At 39.8% G+C, this 18,221-nt stretch overlaps 2 protein-coding genes across 5 annotated transcripts in view; one reads left to right on the forward strand and one right to left on the reverse strand.

Moving 5' to 3' along the window:
- Positions 1-76: 76 nt before the first annotated feature.
- Positions 77-6,091, forward strand: LOC103473047 (C-type lectin domain family 4 member E-like). Of its 3 annotated transcripts, XM_008422977.3 has the most exons (7): positions 77-1,456; positions 1,872-1,983; positions 3,535-3,636; positions 4,351-4,428; positions 4,718-4,872; positions 4,951-5,075; positions 5,737-6,091. In XM_008422977.3, exons 2-7 carry the CDS (start codon positions 1,896-1,898, stop codon positions 5,903-5,905), a joined length of 717 nt encoding a protein of 238 aa, XP_008421199.1. In that variant the 5' UTR covers positions 77-1,456; positions 1,872-1,895; the 3' UTR covers positions 5,906-6,091. The 3 variants fall into 3 exon arrangements, with proteins under 3 accessions (XP_008421199.1, XP_081468485.1, XP_017163008.1); XM_081612359.1 differs by having other exon boundaries at positions 4,718-5,075; XM_017307519.2 differs by lacking the exon at positions 77-1,456 and having other exon boundaries at positions 1,751-1,983; positions 4,718-5,075.
- A 331-nt stretch (positions 6,092-6,422) lies between these two features.
- The window catches only part of LOC103473048 (uncharacterized), a 41,596-nt gene continuing 29,797 nt past the window's right edge, over positions 6,423-18,221 (reverse strand). For both annotated transcript variants that reach the window (XM_017307518.2, XM_008422978.3), the window contains exons 31-47: positions 17,675-17,790; positions 17,441-17,596; positions 16,333-16,483; positions 16,066-16,238; positions 14,879-15,014; positions 14,661-14,762; positions 13,886-13,923; positions 13,688-13,805; positions 13,464-13,588; positions 13,184-13,376; positions 12,364-12,638; positions 11,270-11,381; positions 10,037-10,182; positions 9,335-9,449; positions 8,664-8,912; positions 7,888-8,008; positions 6,423-6,959 (exon numbers count right to left, since the gene is read on the reverse strand). In XM_017307518.2, coding sequence (XP_017163007.2) covers positions 6,779-6,959; positions 7,888-8,008; positions 8,664-8,912; positions 9,335-9,449; positions 10,037-10,182; positions 11,270-11,381; positions 12,364-12,638; positions 13,184-13,376; positions 13,464-13,588; positions 13,688-13,805; positions 13,886-13,923; positions 14,661-14,762; positions 14,879-15,014; positions 16,066-16,238; positions 16,333-16,483; positions 17,441-17,596; positions 17,675-17,790 — 2,507 coding nt within the window. In that variant the 3' untranslated portion in view covers positions 6,423-6,778. The remainder of the gene's footprint in view (positions 6,960-7,887; positions 8,009-8,663; positions 8,913-9,334; positions 9,450-10,036; positions 10,183-11,269; positions 11,382-12,363; positions 12,639-13,183; positions 13,377-13,463; positions 13,589-13,687; positions 13,806-13,885; positions 13,924-14,660; positions 14,763-14,878; positions 15,015-16,065; positions 16,239-16,332; positions 16,484-17,440; positions 17,597-17,674; positions 17,791-18,221) is intronic.

Consider the following 18,221-nt stretch of genomic DNA (forward strand, 5'->3'; position numbering starts at 1 on the left):
CTGGTTTTTATGATGGATGGACAACTTTAAGTTGTTCTTTATTTTGTTTATTGATCACAATGACAAAGTAAGAGAGATTCTGCGTTTTCAAACAGGAAGTTTCTCCACTTCAATAACAGTTTATTCGACATGATGTTGGTTGTTCTACTGTTGGACCCAAATACCGAGAGGCAGCAGCTGAGTTAGGTGATTTAATTCCTACCTAAAGATGAACACAGCTGTTCCACATCAGGAGCTCCTGGCAGCAGCATCATTACTCAGCGTTATGGAGGAGTTTGTCCTGTTCTGACTCTAGTAGTTATTTAGGTTCTTCTGACTGAAATGAGAGAATAAAGATCGCTCTGGGGATTTTAGAGAGATGAATATAGCAGAGGGGATTTTTAGCAGGGCTCTAAATAATTTAAAATCAGTCATTCCACCAAAAAATATTCTGCAAGTGGACATTTAAAACCACTGCCTACATGTCCGGTTCTGGCCGTCCAAACATCCTGAGGACAGAACGCAAGACGCTAAACGAAGCCTGCAAACCGCTTCCATGTTCTCACATGTTACTATTAATATTAATGTCTCTGCAATCAAAAAGAGACTAATTTGTAGAGAACTAAACCAGGAGCCTTCAGCATCTGAACTCAGCAACAAACTCCCTGAAAACCTGAAAAACCCAGAAACTGTCGGCTCCTTTAAATCAGGACTGAAAACTTTGTTTTCCGCATCACAGGACAGAAAATGGAACGACTATCACCCGTTTAATGTTTGTTTTACATTGGATTTGTGTGGCTTCTTTATTGTGATTTTTTTAAAAATATTTTGGTCAGAATTTTTTCTCTTTTTATTTCTTTATATTCTGATTAAAAACTGCGTTAAAATCACGTCTTCAGCCTGTATTAGTCCATGTTGTTCTAAATGTATTAATTAGTCACATAAATCTTTTATTTATGTTTCTGTTGATGTAATAAGTTTGTTTTCAGTGAAGTACTTTGAATTATATTTTATATGAATGGAGCTTTACAAGTAAATCTGCTCTGCCTGAAACGTTTATTTATTTATTTATTTATTTATTTATTTATTTATTTATTTATTTATTTATTTATTTATTTATTTATTTATTTATTTATTTATCAAATAGCACAAATATACTCTAGGAGAAGGAACACTAAAAGACCACTAGAGGGCAGCACATCCCAATTTCTGTCATGAGAACATTTGACTATAAAAACAATATTTAAAATTTTAAAATAATAAAATAAAAAGGGACAGAAAGCATATTTTACATTATTTTTTACAGAATATAATGAACAACTTTCTTCAGCATATGGAAGCAGGCTTTAGAGGAAGCCTCCTCTTCCTCCTCGATGCTCAGCAGGAAGTTTCTTCAACTTAAAGCTTTTTCTTCTCAGCTCTTCTGTCTGAAAGACCCACAGAGGACAGAGGACAGAGGACAGAGGACACCCTGATGGTGAGATCAGATTATTTTCTGTTCACTGAAATGTTTCATTTCATTCAAGTAAAAAAAGAAACATTGGATTTATACTTTAAGCATTAAAACTTCTTAACATTTTCACCACAAAAAGGTAACTGTCTGTTTTTTACTGAGGATTCATAATAATAATATAATTTATAATAATATTTCTAACTTTGAAATGGATGTGTGAATGCAAATATATCTGAATAAAAACTTTTATTAATTTAAAAGAGGTCAGCTTTAGATCAAGTTAATATAAAACTGAATTTTAATTCATTCATTTGTTTTGCATCTGAGTTTTTATTGGGCTAAATCATTTAATGGATAATCTCTGGTGTGTTGAATATTGGAGATTTCAGGTTTCTGCTCAACATTGAGCTGAAATGAGATGATATGATTCCCTCCACAGATCTGATCCGTCTGTGTTTCAGCGATGAAACGTCCTCAGGCTGATGAAGACGGTCAGAGGATGAGTGTGGTGATGAACCAGCAGGAAGGAGATGAAGAAGCTGCAGTCAGAGGTGAGTCCTCTTCATCAGACAAACATCCACAGTCTGAACACAAACTGATTCTTTTACACATTTATCATCTGAACTGGGAGAAAAACGCCTCATCTGAGCCTGACGGACGTTTTCTGCAGGACCAGGTCCATAAATGATCTTTTACAGGGTGGATAACTGTTAAAAAAGAAAAAAGAAAATAATTTAGTGTTTAAAAATGAAGACAGGAAGTGGTTTGAGTGAAAGATGTCTGCTAAACATCCTGTATGGTCGGTCCCGGTCCCCTCCGTCTGGGGGACGGTTCTCAGACCTCTTTGTTTCAAAAACCCCCAAATTCAAAAACCTAAAAACGTTTAACTTCCTGTCAGGAGCAGCATCTTCAAACTGGTCTCCAGTTCAAATCAGAGTAAAGTTCAGAGTTCATCAGATGTGTTTAAGGGTCGCCACCGACTTCCACGTTTTCAGTCTCAGCCTCGCTGTTCACTTTATATTCTGATTAAAACTCTGCTAAAATCACGTCTTCAGCCTGTATTAGTCTTTATACAGGTTATTTATTAATCAGTCAAATAAATATTTTATTTATGTTTCTGTTGATGTAATAATGATTTTCAGTCGTGTTCAGAAGTTTAAGTCAGTTAACGACGTATTTAAATGCTTCCCAATGAAACTAAGTATTCTGGTTTTATTGAGCAAACTTTAATTTACTGGTTTAATCATTAATTTGTTTGGTTGTTATTTTCATTAGATTTTTTTGGTATTATCATTTATCATATTTATTACTGATATAGTGATGGATTTTCTGTTTGGTTTTGCTTCTTCAAAAACAGGTGAGCAGAAAAAGCTAAGCTAAGCTAAGATAAGATAAGATAAGATAAGATAAGATAAGATAAGATAAGATAAGATAAGATAAGATAAGATAAGATAAGATGAGATAAGATGAGATAAGGAAAAGGAAAAGAAAGAGCAGTGAGTAACCAATCTGATGTCATCAGATAGGCAAAGATCTAAATTTATGTGCTAATTTTGGTATTTTAAAGACTAAATGTAAAAAAGAAATAAACAACAAAATTACAAAATAACACATTTAAAGATGATCCACGTTCCATATCATATCTTTTCTTATAATGCTATATTTCTTATATTATAAATCTTATACAACTATTATTATCTCCAAATAGCACAAAAGATTCAGCAGATAGAAAGAGCAACAAAGCTGGTGTAGAAACGAGAGGTCTCACTTTGACGTAAACTGCAGGTCTGATGCATTTTTCATTAAACACTTCATAATACGTTAATTCAAGTAAAAGTTTTTTTAAAAAGTAAAAGTAATAAACAGTTTTATTACTCATATAAGTCTTTTTCCCCCCCCAGAAAGTTACTCAAGTGAACGCGTCTTGTTCCTCAGCAGGACTCGAACCCTGTGATTGTTTCCGTGATGCCCTCCTGTCTCTGTTACTTCTGCAGAAAGGCACCGCCTTCCTGAAAAGGGACGAGGATGATGATCCTCACCAAAAAACCATATCTAACTATGAATAATGAGTTTCTACTGGTTCTGATCCAAATGCTCCTCAGGTGAAAACCCCAGCAGAACCTCCAAGCTGCCAGCAGGGGGAGTAGTTCTGCTGGTTCTGGTCGGTCTGCTGGCTGCTGCTCTCATCGTCATCTACAGACTCTGTGAGTTCATCCTGATTCTTTAAAAACAGTCACACTGATGTTCATCTTCTAGGAATGAAATCGGCTCTTTAAAGCACCATTTAATACTCAAGACATTTGAATCACATTTTTAATTTTGTTTCGTTAATTGATGACAAACTTGACTTTGATAATAAAATAAACAACGTAAACAAAGAGATGGTGCATTCACGGTCGGTTCCGAAAAAGATCATGTGACGTTTATGTCTCTTTTTAAAATGAATTAAATTAAAATATTTTTAAAATGTTATATTTTTACATTTTATGTAGATTTTTTTTATTGGCTTTTTAGATTTATTTTCTTTAAACAAAGAATAATGTTAAATAAGATATATATAAAAGTAAATGGAGGTCAAATAAGTTTATACTTCTGGTGAAGTATAAACATTTCTAACTAAGTTACATAAATACGCATCAGGGTAATTTAATGTGTTTGAAATAAACACACTAAGCTAAACTAAACTAAAATGTTCACATTTAATCTATTTCTGCAAAAAATAATAAAATGATTTTAGTCCGATAATGTGAAGAAAATGTGAACTTTATTCTTATTTACTTTCACTGCTTCGTTTTATATGATTAAAGCCAAAAAGCCTGAAATCCTAAAACATCTAATTAACTTTTTAATTAAGTTTTTAAAGCAACAGCCAGGAATAAAAATAAACGCACTCATCTTTCATCTTTTCTGTTCATCAGCGACTCACATTGTGCGAACAAACGAGGATCTGCAGAGAATCACAGAGGAGAATAAAGTCCTGAGCAGAAACCTGTCAGGTAAAACGCCTCAAATCTGAACAAATCAAAGTTCTGGGAAAGATTTTATTCCCGGCAGCTTTGAGTCTGACTCTCTCCTCAGAACAGGACCCTTTTATTTTTACAAAGAATAATTAAGTCAAAGTGATTAGACACAAATTTCCAAGTCAAGAAAATCAGAAATCTTCAGTTTTCTCAAATGTTTGTGATTGATCTTAAAATTTCAGAGTTTTCTGGTGGAATTTTACTTTTTCATATGTTTTGGATCATAAAATACCCGAAATGTTCTGAGACGTTTCGTGTCCTGCAGCGTTTGAAGACGAGCCGTCCTGTGAGACCGGCTGGGTCCAGTTCCAGGGAAGCTGCTATCACTTTTCCACAGACCAGTTTTCCTGGGCGGAGAGCCGGAGAAGCTGCCGGGAAGCGGGAGCGGAGCTGGTGAAGGTCGACAGCAGAGAGCTGCAGGTCCGAAACAGCGTCAGGTACAGTATCCAGATACTGGATCAGGACAAACCGGGCCGGGTTCTAACTTCTCCTCTCCAGTACTTCCTGAGGTTCCACCTGACCGGGAAAATGAAGAGCTTCCAGGACATGTTCTGGATCGGACTGACGGACTCGGCGGAGGAGGGGAGATGGGTCTGGACGGACGGGTCGGACCTGAGCGAGAGGTCTGAAGGCTGACCACGTTTGACCAGAGGCTGCATTTACAGCACCGATGGCTGGGCCAATGTGAATGTAAAATAAAGAAATAAAGAGTACATTCCTGCGATTTTTTTTTTAGGGGGGGAAAAAAATCTGAAAATGTCCAGGTTTTTATTTTATTTATTATTTTATAAAATTCCTGAGATTAAACTCAACATTTTGGATTTTTTTTTCTGGCAAAATTTCAGCCTTTCAAATTTCCAAGTTTTTTCTTGAAAAATTCTGAGATTAATCTCAAATGTATAAGTTTTTTTTTTTTTGCAGAAATGTACTCATTTTTTCTATCTTGAATGTGCAATCTGTTGATTTTCTGCTACCCCCCCCCCCCACACACACACAGACACACACACACACATACACAACTGAGATGTTTCTTTTGATTAAGAAATGCAATTAAAATCATATATGAATGAATTTGTTCACTTGATAAGTGCTATAAACAACATTGAGTGTCATCTTCTTCGTCATTTCTGCCAGTAGTAACATCCTGTTGATTTTTTTTTAAATTTCGAAATTGGCGTGTTTTGTTTTTTTTTACAGATTCAAATAGCGTAATTTTATGGTCAATGAAAACGCAGCTTGTGAGGCCCTCAGCTCGTCCTGACCCGGTTCGGTTCTGTTCCGCAGTGTGCGGTTCTGGAGCCAAAAAGAGCCGGATAACTGGACAGCGGAGAACCCGGCGGGGGAGAACTGTGTGCGGATGGGGACGGAGGGAGGAGGACCGATGAACAACTGGTACGACAAAGACTGCGGCGCCGCGCAGAAGAGAATCTGCCAGAAGAGAAACTTCAGATAAAGACAAGAAATTCTTTTAAAATAAAAACTAAACATGATACAAATATTTATGCTTTGTTTTATTGGACCCCGAGCCAAATGTTGGACATCAGAAAAATGCAGACATTTCACTTTCACATTATTTTTCTTGACTTTTTGCCAAATGAGAGCAGATTTGATTCCTTCATGTTTAAATGTGAAGCATCTGAACCTGGAAATAAAGAGAAACACATTTCTGCTCAACTCACCATTTAGTTTATAACGTCAAATTTTAAACGTACATGACAAATGATTTATGTTAAAATAAAGGAGGAATTATTAACAAGCATCTCAGTTAATGAATGACATGTGTTTTCATTCATATATTCTTAATGTGAGTAGATTTTAGGCTATAAAAGAGGCAGAATTTGGCTCAGATTTAGATATTTGGCAGAAAAAAGTTTCCTTTTCCAACTTTATATAAACTTGAGGAGAGAATCTCTGTTCTCCTTTGTAGGAAATCATCAAAATTAAGGCAAAAACATGCAAATTATTCAGTACTGTCCAAAGATTTTATTTATGAAACGACTTAATTGAGACAAACTGGACAAAAACAAAAATTTAGAACAACTGTCACAGTGAATTCAGCCTAATTGATGTTTCAGCTTTATTACGTAAAAATAACTGATTTTCATCCAAAAACATCCAGTTGATAAAAGTAAACGTTTATTTTCTGCTGTGTAAAAATGATGAACATGAGTTTCTGAGGCAAATTCTGTTTACTGCTGAAGGAAGAAATGAAACAAACAGTTTTCTCTCCTTTAAACATTATTCAAAACCAAACAGCAGAAAATCCAAACTGGAAAAGAACTCCAGGCTCCGGCTCCTCCTTGCTGGTTCTGATCCGTTGGTTCCCTCAGGCTCCTCCTCCTCCGTCTCGCTCCGCCAGCTCTCTGACGGCGAGCGATCGAACGATGGCGGCCTCCATGGTGGCGTCGTCCAGCGGCGCCAGCGAGAACCACAGGGGGCTGCTGGGAACGCAGCGGCGGTCCGGCTGCAGGTAGAAAACGTCGCTGCGCCTCCTCACCGATTTGGGGCTGGAAAACAGGAAACAACCAGCAGGAGCTTTTATCCGACCTTCAATTGGATTTTCTGTTAAATTCAACAAGTAAAGGAGGAAACCTGAGCTGCAGGTGGACGATTTAAATCCAACAGAAAATGAAGGACACACAAACTTATCCCCACTGATGCATCACTGAATATTTATGATGTTTCATTTATTTTAGTTGATCTAAACTAAGTGACTCAATGACTAAAATGAACTAAAATGGTGAGTTTTTGGGTTTGATTCATTTAATACATTTTCTACAGCCACACAAAATTAAAAAAAGTACTTATTTTTTTATTAGATCCACTCAATAAGTATTAATAGTTCACATAAAAACAAAAGAAATCATGAATAAAAAGGAGCAGAAAGATGTTTAATCTCGTATCTATAAAAGTTTCTATTTATTTCAGTCCAGATGTCTGAAAATACAAAAGATGAAAAAATGTATTGAAACTAAAATAAACTGTTGTATGATGTTTCTTAGACCCAGTAAATTTATTTATAGTATAAATTATAGTCAAAAGCAGAATTTGATTTGCACCCTGCAGTTCTCCTCCTGAACAGCAGGTGGCAACACAGAGAAATTAACACTATGAACATTTTTTCTTATTTTTTATCTGAGAGACACCTTGTGATGATCCAGACTCATAAATAAAAGAAAATAAATTTATTTTCTAAATTTTCCCGCAGCTTATTCATGTGTTTGGTTTTCTTCAGCACAGGATGAAAGTTTCTGCAGAGAAACGAGCTCTAAAGGCAGAAAGCAGAAAACTCTGGAACTGGAGCTTCACTGAATATCAATGCAGATGCATCTCAGTAAATGAGAAAATTAAGAAAACGTTTCAGTTCCTCTCGTTAACGACGGCCTGAACTGATCAGAGCGCCGCTGCCGGCGGGCGGGTTGAGGATGTTCTCACCACTTGGACAGGTAGAACTCGTAGAGTCGGACCGGGCAGCGCAGAGGGTTCTGCAGGTTCTCCTTCATCTCCAGGAAATTCTCGTTTAACCTGCGTTTCTTCGCCGGGACGCCGTCAGAACCTGAACAACATGAAAACAACAACATGCAGGTAAAAACCCATCGGAACAGCGATATTTAAGAAATATGACTAAAAAATATCATTTTTGATTTTTTTGTACTAGTTCCAAGTTTAGTCAATTTTTGCCCTTTCTTTTCTAAAGAAAAAATAAATGACAAAATGTTTTCAAACCATGGAAACGTGTACAGGATAACTTCACAAGACGTTCAGCATTCTTCACTTTAATGATTTTGTTTTACGTTTTGGAGTTTGCATAAAATCATGACTTTATTCTGGTAATCAAATCAAACATTTTAACCTAATAAACCATCACAGAGTTGACCTGAATCCAAATATCAAATAACTGGAAAATAAGATCAAATTAAATTAGTTCAACATTTATAATTAATTGATATATTCAATCAATAACATTCTATGAATTGATAATATTCAATTAATTGAATATTCATTTATGAAATTAAATTAATCAACAAAATTTGATCAACCAATGAAATTCAATAAATTGATCAAATTCAATTGATCAAATAAAATTCCATTAATTCAATGTTTATAAAAATGTCAACTAATCAATTACATTGAATAAATCAATCAAATTCGATGAACCAATAAAGTGTGATTAATCATTGAGGTGGATTTATCGGCAGCCTCTTCCGTACCGGTCTCTGCATCGCCTCTGGACTCCGGCGGGTAGAACCGCAGGACGCTCGTCTCGCCGTCGTCCCCGTCGGTTCTGGTGAAGCTGGTGAAGTTAGTGAAGGACAGCCGGCGCTGCTGCGCCACCGTGGTGAAGCCGAAGTTCTTACAGCAGAAGAAGAGCAGCGTGTTGAGGAGGACGATGGGGGAGCACGCCCCCAGCTGCTTGCACTCCCACAGGAACTCCTCCTCCACCCGGGAGGCGACGCCGCCTGCAGAGGGAGGAGAGGAACAAAGATGGAGGAACAAAGATGGATGATCAGAGATGGAGGAAAGAAGATGGAGGATCAGAGATGAAGGAAAGAAGATGGAGGATCAAAGATGGAGGATCAAAGATGGAGGAACAAAGATGGTGGAACAAAGATGGAGGATCAAAGATGGAGGATCAAAGATGGAGGATCATAGATTGAGGAACAAATATTGAGGAACAAAGATGGAGGATCAAAGATGGAGGAACAAAGATGGAGGATCAAAGATGGAGGATCAAAGATGGTGGAACAAAGATGGAGGATCAAAGATGGAGGATCAAAGATGGAGGATCAAAGATGGAGGAACAAAGATGGAGGATCAAAGATGGAGGAACAAAGATGGTGGAACAAAGATGGAGGATCAAAGATGGAGGAACACGACTTACGGTGGACGGACATTGAGGGTCGGGAACATTTCAGGATTCTGGTGAGCTCAGACGAGAACTTCTGGTAGTTCTGGTCGGTGAAAATGTTCTCCAGACGTCTGTTTTCAAACAAATACTGCAAAAAACAAGGAAAAAAAACATTTCCAACAATAAATTATGACAGGAAGGAGAATCTGCAGACAGGAAGTTTAATATGTTGATGGTAAGTTATTTAGAAAACCTCATCTCATTTTGATAAAATCAGATTTAAATTCTTATTTTACAGAACAACCCAGTGAAAGGCAGACCTGTGTATATAAAAAAATGCTTCATGCAAAAAAGTTTTCATTGAATTAATAATTATTGTTTTTAGAGAGAAGAAGAAGCCCGGATCAGAATTGCATTACAGAAACAGAAACGTTATATTTACAATTTGCAATGTTTAAAAGGTTAGAAATTCTCAATAATTCATGTAGTAGAAACTGACACCATGACAGTCTGAGGTTAAATTTTACTATTGTTTTTAATAATTTATTGTTCTGTTTCTTAAAACTGTTCGTCTTAAATTGATCCCTGGGATATAAAAGCAGATTACACTTTACTACAAACTGTGCCGTTTGAACGTCAGCCACTTTCTAAACCTTGAAACTCTGAACTGAACTCCAGGATTTGAGGACTCTGGGCTGAGGATGGAGGTAAAACCAGGAGCGGAGCGGAGAATACCTGCTGGATGCAGAGGCACAGGAAGAACAGGCCGTCTGGAGGGCAGGAGTCTTCCTCAGGAAGCTTCGCCTCCCTGATGAAGAGGAAGAGGCCGTCGCTCAGCTCCGAGGAAGAGCACCGCAGGATGTCCGACCTGCCAGCAGCCACTGCCAGACAGGAAGTGAGACGACGGGTCAGCATCAGGGAACAGGAAGTGAGACGACAGGTCAGCATCAGGGAACAGGAAGTGAGACGTTAGCATCAGGGAACAGGAAGTGAGACGACAGGTCAGCATCAGGGAACAGGAAGTGAGACGTTAGCATCAGGGAACAGGAAGTGAGACGTTAGCATCAGGGAACAGGAAGTGAGACGTTAACATCAGGGAACAGGAAGTGAGGTGTGAGCATCATGGCCGGAGTCTTTTAGACTGATCTTTGTTTTGGACCAAATCATCATGAATGTTCTTAAAGGGCCGGTGCTCCAGAAGGTATTAATCCAAATCATCATGAATGTTCTTAAAGGGCCGGTGCTCCAGAAAGTATTAATAAAACCCTTTAAACTGTTAAATTATGAACATTTTGTCATGTTGGTCAGTTCCTTCAGAATAAAAATCACTGATTTTGTTGAACTCATTTAGAAATATTTCCAAGTAATTTTGCGATGTTTGCAATTTTAAATATCGCAAATATCGATATTTGTCAAACATAATAATGTGACTTTTTGTTTCTGTCCACATTGATCACAGATGATAACATGACATCAAGTAAGGCAGAGGCAGCAGAGTAGAGGTAAGAAATACTGCCACCTGCAGGTGGGAGTTGTAGGGAAGACAATTAGGGCCACAAAAAAAAAAGTTCTCCAAATTCTGACTTTAATCTGAAAGTTCTGATTTTACTGTTCAGCAGCCCTAATCTCTGCTGTAGACTCAGCGTCACTTAAGCCGAATGTTTTGACCATTTTTGCAAAAAAAATTGCAACAACCTCACAGTTATGCTTCATCGTGAAAAGGTGAGGGGATCTGCTGATATTATCCAAGTTTCCATAATCCTGGAATCACAAACAACTGCAGCTACTGATGGGGATAATTTGGTGCAATTCAGATTAAAACTGCTTTAATCTGAAGGATGTAATCATATTTACACACACAGGTTCCTCTTATGCTCCGAGTTTAAAGGGCCGCATACGGAGCTGAGGCGGCCGCGTTTGGCCCCCGGGCCTTGGGTTTGACACATGGGAGGAATGAAACGGACATACTGGGCAGGAGGTCCAAACTGGTCTGAGATTCTCTCCACCGGATCCATTTCCTCCAGGCGTCAACTCCAACCCGACTGTCCAGAACTTTGAGATTCAGCTTCTTGTTTTCTCCCTGAAGCAGAAGGAAGGAGTCAGTCCAACAAAACCAGAACCAGCTTCTAGAACCAGAACCAACCAGGTTCTAGATCCAGAACCAGGTTCTAGATCCAGAACAAACCAGGTTCAAGATCCAGAACCAGGTTCTAGATCCTGAACCAGAACCAGGTTCTAGATCCTGAACCAGAACCAGGTTCTAGATCCAGAACCAGGTTCTTGATCCAGAACCGACCAGGTTCTAGATCCAGAACCAGGTTCTAGATCCAGAACCAGGTTCTATATCCAGAACCAGAACTAGAACCAGGTTCTTGATCCAGAACCAGGTACTAGATCCAGAACCAGGTTCTAGAACTAAAACCAGATCCAGAATCAGATCCAGATCTAGAACCAGATTCTAGATCCAGAACCAGAATTAGAACCAGGTTCTAGATCCAGAACCAACCAGGTTCAAGATCCAGAACCAGGTTCTAGATCCAGAACCAACAAGGTTCTAGATCCAGAACCAACCAGGTTCAAGATCCAGAACCAGGTTCTAGATCCTGAACCAGAACCAGGTTCTAGATCCTGAACCAGAACCAGGTTCTAGATCCAGAACCAGGTTCTGGATCCAGAACCGACCAGGTTCTAGATCCAGAACCAGGTTCTAGATCCAGAACCAGGTTCTAGAACTAGAACCAGATCCAGAATCAGATCCAGATCTAGAACCAGATTCTAGATCCAGAACTAGATCCAGAACCAGGTTCTAAAACTAGAACCAGATCCAGAATAAGATCCAGAACTAGATCAAGAACCAGGTTCTAGAACCATAACCAGATCCAGAACCAGGTTCTAGAACCAGATCCAGAACCAGATTCAGATCCAGAACCAGATTCTAGAACCATAACCAGATCCAGAATCAGGTTCTAGAACCAGAACCAGATCCAGAACCAGATTCAGAACCAGATCCAGAACCAGAACCAGGTTCTAGAACCAGAACCAGAACCATCTCAGCTTCTTACCTTCAGATTATTCTGGATGTTTTCCTGAGCCTCGTTGCCCAAACCTGCAGCTGGTGGAGAATCCAGTGAGTTCTGGAGGTTTGGACCCGCTGGTCCAGCAGGAGGAGGTGGGAGGTCAGGGCCTGTGTGGAGGTTCTGGTCCGGTTCTGGAGGAGGGACACAGCAGGTCTGGTTCTGACTGAATAACTCCAGGCTGCAGTCGGACTCGAAGTCTTTGTGGTTGAAACCGGGCTGGTAATCCGAGCCCAAACCGTCCATGTAGCTGTCGATGGTTTCTGAAATACAGACAGAAACTTAAAATATTCCTGTTTTCATTTAACCACTTATTATTTTACACAACAGTAGAAACACGAAACAATACAAACTAATAAATAATTCCATTCATTTTTCTGAAAAAGAAAATAATTATTTATTGCCTAAAATACCACAACAGGATTCCTGTAGTGAAAACTTCATCATTTGTAGTAAATGATTAATCGATTACTAAATTATTTGATTATTATTTCCATAACTGACTCATCATGATTGAGCCGACATTTTTACGGCTACTGTATGTTTGTATATTCTGTGATGAAACAATTTCCTCAAAAATAAGTGATTATTTCACTTATAACCAGTGAAAAATATCATTTTATACGTGAAATAATCTGATAGGTGACCCAGTACTTTTAAAAATCAATAATGAGGAAATATTTACTGGAAACAATCTGCTTCATCTGTGTGGAAAGTCGTTTGCTCCAGAAACTGATAGGATTTCGTGTTTTTGCAGTGGAAATATGTAGAAATGTAAATATTTTACCAAACCAAACTGATTTCGTACCAATAAGTGACTGAGTTTCCTTCTCCTCCTCCGTTTGTCCTCGTGGACGGCAGTTCAGATCCTCCTGCAGAGATCCAGGCCGTGTTTCCGCCGCCGCCGCCTCAGAGTCGTCGTCCTCCTCCTTCTTCTCCTCCTTCATCTTCTCCTCTTCCTCCTCCTTCTTCTCCTCTGGGAGAAACACGGGAACCGGCAGCTGTTGGGAAGCAAACATCCGCCCCAAACTGTCAAACTGGGGCTGATTTCCTGCTCAGGTTTAGAGCAGAAAAGCTGCTTCCTGTACCGGAACGGGCAGAACCAACGGAGCCGGAGTCAACTGGCTGTAGAGGTTCATGGGCAGAGGGATGAAGACGGGAACCGGCACCGGGACAGCCGAGCTCACCTGGCGGACCTTCTGCTTAAAATTCACTTTAAATGACAGAAGAAGAAGAAAACTATTTAATAAAGTTCCTTTAACCCGAGACGCCAGCCCAGAAGTCGGGTTTTTGTTAAAAACGTTTCTTCCACCCGTCTGTGAAGCCGCTTCTACGGTCTGAACGCAGCAGGAGGCGCCTTTGTTGTGGACCAGCGGGACGCACAGCATGGATTTGTTCTTCAGCTGCTTGGGAGCCGTCTGGACGCTGGCCTGAGGACCAAACCAGCAAATATCCATCATCAACGGTTCGGCTCGCATTTCAGATCAGATCCGTCCTCCTGTCAACTTACATGGCCGACGACTTTGGCCTGGATGTCTGAGGAAAGTCCTGCAGAGGCAGAATGGAGAGTCAGAACTTTCATCTGAGACCAAAATAACCTTTCAGCGAGATCTGGGAGCTCGATTTAGGTCAACAATCAATGAACACCGATTAAAAAAAGTTCTGATTGTTTCTCTGATAACATTGGAAAAATGTTTTGCTATAAGTGAAATAATCGGCCAGTGAAATCGTCGCTTTTTTAAAATCAACTTTTAGTGATTATTAACTTAAAACAAACTCCTGTTTCTTTCTGAAAAGTTACTTGTAAATTAGTTTTGTCTTATTTTAATTGGCACTGAAAACTAGAATAAATACTTTGTGTTTTTACGGTGATTCAGCAGTTAGCAGGCTGGCTAATATGTTTTTAATTCATTTAAATTCAGAAACACTTTATTTTTTGTTGTTCAGTTAGAAGTTAAGGCTTAATCTAATTTTTAGGCTCTACTTGAACATTTTATAGCTATTCTGATTAAAACCAGAATCTTCACATTTATTGGAAAAGTTTCCAGAATTTTGGATTTTTGAGTTAAAAATACTGTAAATCAGCAGGAGTAATTTATATTTTATTTTATTTTTTAGCAACAAAAGCTGATTTTCTTACCTAGTTATAATGTTTTTGCTTTTTGTCCCAGTTTTTTATCTAACCTTTAGGTTCTCCAGAGACATTTTCTAGCGATCAAAATGAGTTAAAAGGTGAATTTTTATGTTTTTATCCAGAATCTTTAGATCTGAGGTCCGAGTCGTACCGAGCGGCGCGGTTCGTCCTGCCGGGCCGCCGGACAGCGAAACCACGCTGGTGATGACCGGCGAAGACGCCACGCTCCCTGCAGGTTCAGGAGGAGGAGAGCCTGGAAACAGGAAGTAGATCTGATGTTTTCCTGCCTCTCTGACCAATCAGAGCCTTTCCTTCCTGTTCGCTGAGCTGACCGGCTTCAGCCTCAGGTTAGGGATGAAATCACGCTACCTTCATCCTGCTCCTCTTCCTCGTTCTTCCCGAAGCGTAGGAGACATTTCAGGTCGCAGAAATATTTGACGTTCCCCGGCAGAGGAAGACTCTCGGCCAGCTTCCCTCGCCGGCCGCATGTGTCGCAGTTCGCCTCCTGAGACGAAGAAGAAGGTTCTGCATCACAAAACTCAGAGATTCATCCTCGTCATCGTCAGGCAGCAAGAACACCAACCATTAAATCACCAATCAATAAATCACCAACCATTAAATCACCAATCATTAAATCACCAACCATTAAATCACCAACCATTAAATCACCAACCATTAAATCACCAATCATTAAATCATCAATCATTAAATCACCAATCATTAAATCATCAATCAATCATTAAATCACCAACCATTAAATTATCAATCAATCATTAAATCACAAATCATTAAATCACCAATCATTAAATCACCAACCATTAAATCACCAACCATTAAATAATCAATCATTAAATAATCAATCATTAAATGACCAATCATTAAATCATCAATCAATCATTAAATCACCAATCAATAAATCACCAATCATTAAATCACCAATCATTAAATAATCAATCAGATCAGTCACATATCAGTAAGTCATTGATTCATTAGGAATAATAAATATTTATTATACTGAAACAATCCCATCATGTTAATGTAAATAATCTTTCTGCTCAAATTAAACTCTAAAAATACAAAAAGTTTTCTGGCATTTAGCAAAAATAAATAATTTTGGTAATTCTAACAAAGTTGAAACAAAAACAGGTTTAATCTGATTTAACTTCAGACATTAAGAAAAAGCATAAATGTGTCTTTTCTCTAGGTGTATAAAAATAACGGCTTTATCTACAAATAACGTTTCAAAATTTAGGCTTTTAATGAAATGTTTGATTGAACTTTATAAAAAAAACTGTGCAGTTTGAAGATGAAACTCTTTCCAAACCTTGAAAACATTTGAAAACTATTTTCAAGGATTTCAAGCACCTGAACGAATTATGTAAAAATAAAACAGAAACTAAATCTGTGTCCTCATCTGTTCGCACGTTTGAATAAACACTTTGTTGGATCTCCTGGTTTTATCACGTTTCTCAGAAACGTTTTGCTACTTTTGCTTCTGAATAAGTGTTAAAAGTTATCGCCGAAGGCTGGACGTCGTCTGGTGCTGCTCTCCTTACGTGGCTGATGAGCTTCCTGTATTTGGACCTGCAGCCTTCGGAGCAGAACTCCCTCCGTCTGCCTCCAGCCGGGCCCGACAGCGCCGTTCTGGACACGGACAGGCAGTAGGAACAGGACGAACAGTGTTTTCCCCACTTCCTGTCCAGGTCGCGGTGGAACATCAGCAGACAGCCTGAGGAGACAAAAAAAACCAAAACGTGTCCTGAACCCAGTCCAGCCCAGAGATCCGACCACTGAGACCTGGTTCTGGCTGCGTCGGGTCCGACCGTCGCTGCAGAAGCTGCAGTCCTTGTTGTCGATCCTCTTGACTTCGCGGATGACGGTTTTCTTCCTGCAGCGTTCACACACACCCAGGATGCCGTTGAGCTTCTTGAACCTCTTGGAGCAAAACAGGCTGCAGACAAAGATCACTTCATCCTGAGAAAGAAACAAACAGTTTGTCAAAATGCAGGAAAGGCAAAAATACATGATCTAAAACAAGCAGCAGACTCGGGCTGAAACGATTAATCGGCTTGAACAATTATTAAAATCATTATCAACTAATTTAGTAATCAAATAATCATTAATTGGAGAACAGACTCAAAAAAGGCCATTTGCTGAAATGCAGTCAGAGCAGTAAACGTACAAAATATAAAAACATTTTGCAGTTTGTGCAAAAAAAAAAAAATCTTTGCTTGTGGCATTTTTAGGTTCAAATTCTGTAAAAATCTCTTATTAGACACTTTATGCTATCCAATTATTAATCAGTTAATCCAGAAGTCAGCAGACAGAACTTCTTCAGCTGCAGATCTTCCTTTGCTATAAATGACAAAGCGTTCTCTAAAGAAATGCCGTCGTTGCATTTCAGGCAATAAAATGTTTATTTTCTCATTTAGAAAAAACAAGAGTTGTTCAGTTGCATGTTTTAATTTATTTCTAATAAAAGAGGCTCAAGTGGTTGAATGAAAAAACTGCAGAAGGTCCCAATTTTTTTAATAAAATGGATCATCAGGATAATTGATGACCAAAATAATCACAGACTCTGGTGAAGACTTTCCTGTTCGTACAGCTGTTCTTCTAACCATTCTGCTGTTTATTCAAGTATTTTATTTAAAAATAAAGAATATATAACAACCAAAGTCCAACTGGGAGACCAGTTAAATATATATAGAAAAGCTAAAATGGGCGAAAAATGTTCACAAACTGCTGCAACGATCAGACGTACACCAGAGAAACACATCGCTATTGCATTTTAGGCTATCATTATTTGCATCTTTTGATGTACTTCTAATGTTACTTAAAAGATAGAAATCGGCAGAAAGTGACAATTTGTTTATATGATTAATCGATTAATCGATAGCTGAAGCCTGGATGTTAGGCTGCAGCCCAGCAGACCTTCCTCTGGATGACTCTGGGAGCGGCTTTAATGGCTTTCTGGCACTGAGCACACAGCTGCTGCTCTGGCGCCGCTCTGCCGGGTTCTGCTCCGCCGGGTTCTGCTCCGCCGGGTTCTGCTCCGCCGGTTCGGGTGAGTTTGTCTCTATGCGTCTCCTGCAGCAGAGAAACAGAAACCAGGAGGTTTAAGACTCAAACAGCTGAAACAAACCAACAGGTTTGAGCCTCGTTTACCTTGAAGGTCATGGCGCAAGTCAGGCAGCAGAAGCTCCTGATGGAGGCGTCCGACAAGACCAGGTGGCAGGACGCAGCCGCCATCTTCCTGCAGCTACCGCAGCTCACAGGGACACCTGAGGGGGGCGAGACGGTCAGAGGGACGCCTGAGGGGGGCGAGACGGTCAGAGGGACGCCTGAGGGGGGCGAGACGGTCAGAGGGACGCCTGAGGGGGGCGAGACGGTCAGAGGGACGCCTGAGGGGGGCGAGACGGTCAGAGGGACGCCTGAGGGGGGCGAGACGGTCAGAGGGACGCCTGAGGGGGGAGAGACGGTCAGAGGGACGCCTGAGGGTCACAGGGACGCCTGAGGGGGGCAAGACGGTCAAAGGGAAGCCTGAGGGGGGCGAGATGGTCAGAGGGACGCCTGAGGGGGTCGAGACGGTCAGAGGGACGCCTGAGGGGGTCAAGACGGTAAGAGGGACGCCTGAGGGGGGCGAGACGGTCAGAGGGACGCCTGAGGGGGTCGAGATGGTCAGAGGGACGCCTGAGGGGGTCGAGACGGTCAG

This window comes from Poecilia reticulata, chromosome 11 (genome assembly GCF_904066995.2).
Source record: "Poecilia reticulata chromosome 11, P_reticulata-male-v2, whole genome shotgun sequence".
Taxonomy (NCBI): Eukaryota; Metazoa; Chordata; class Actinopteri; order Cyprinodontiformes; family Poeciliidae; genus Poecilia; species Poecilia reticulata.

Coding starts and splice junctions, on each gene's coding strand:
- LOC103473047 (XM_081612359.1), top strand. CDS start 1,896: ATGAAACGTCCTCAGGCTGATGAAGACGGTCAGAGGATGAGTGTGGTG. Junction 3,637..4,350: donor CATCGTCATCTACAGACTCT/GTGAGTTCATCC, acceptor TCTGTTCATCAG/CGACTCACATTGTGCGAACA. Junction 5,076..5,736: donor GGGTCGGACCTGAGCGAGAG/GTCTGAAGGCTG, acceptor TCTGTTCCGCAG/TGTGCGGTTCTGGAGCCAAA.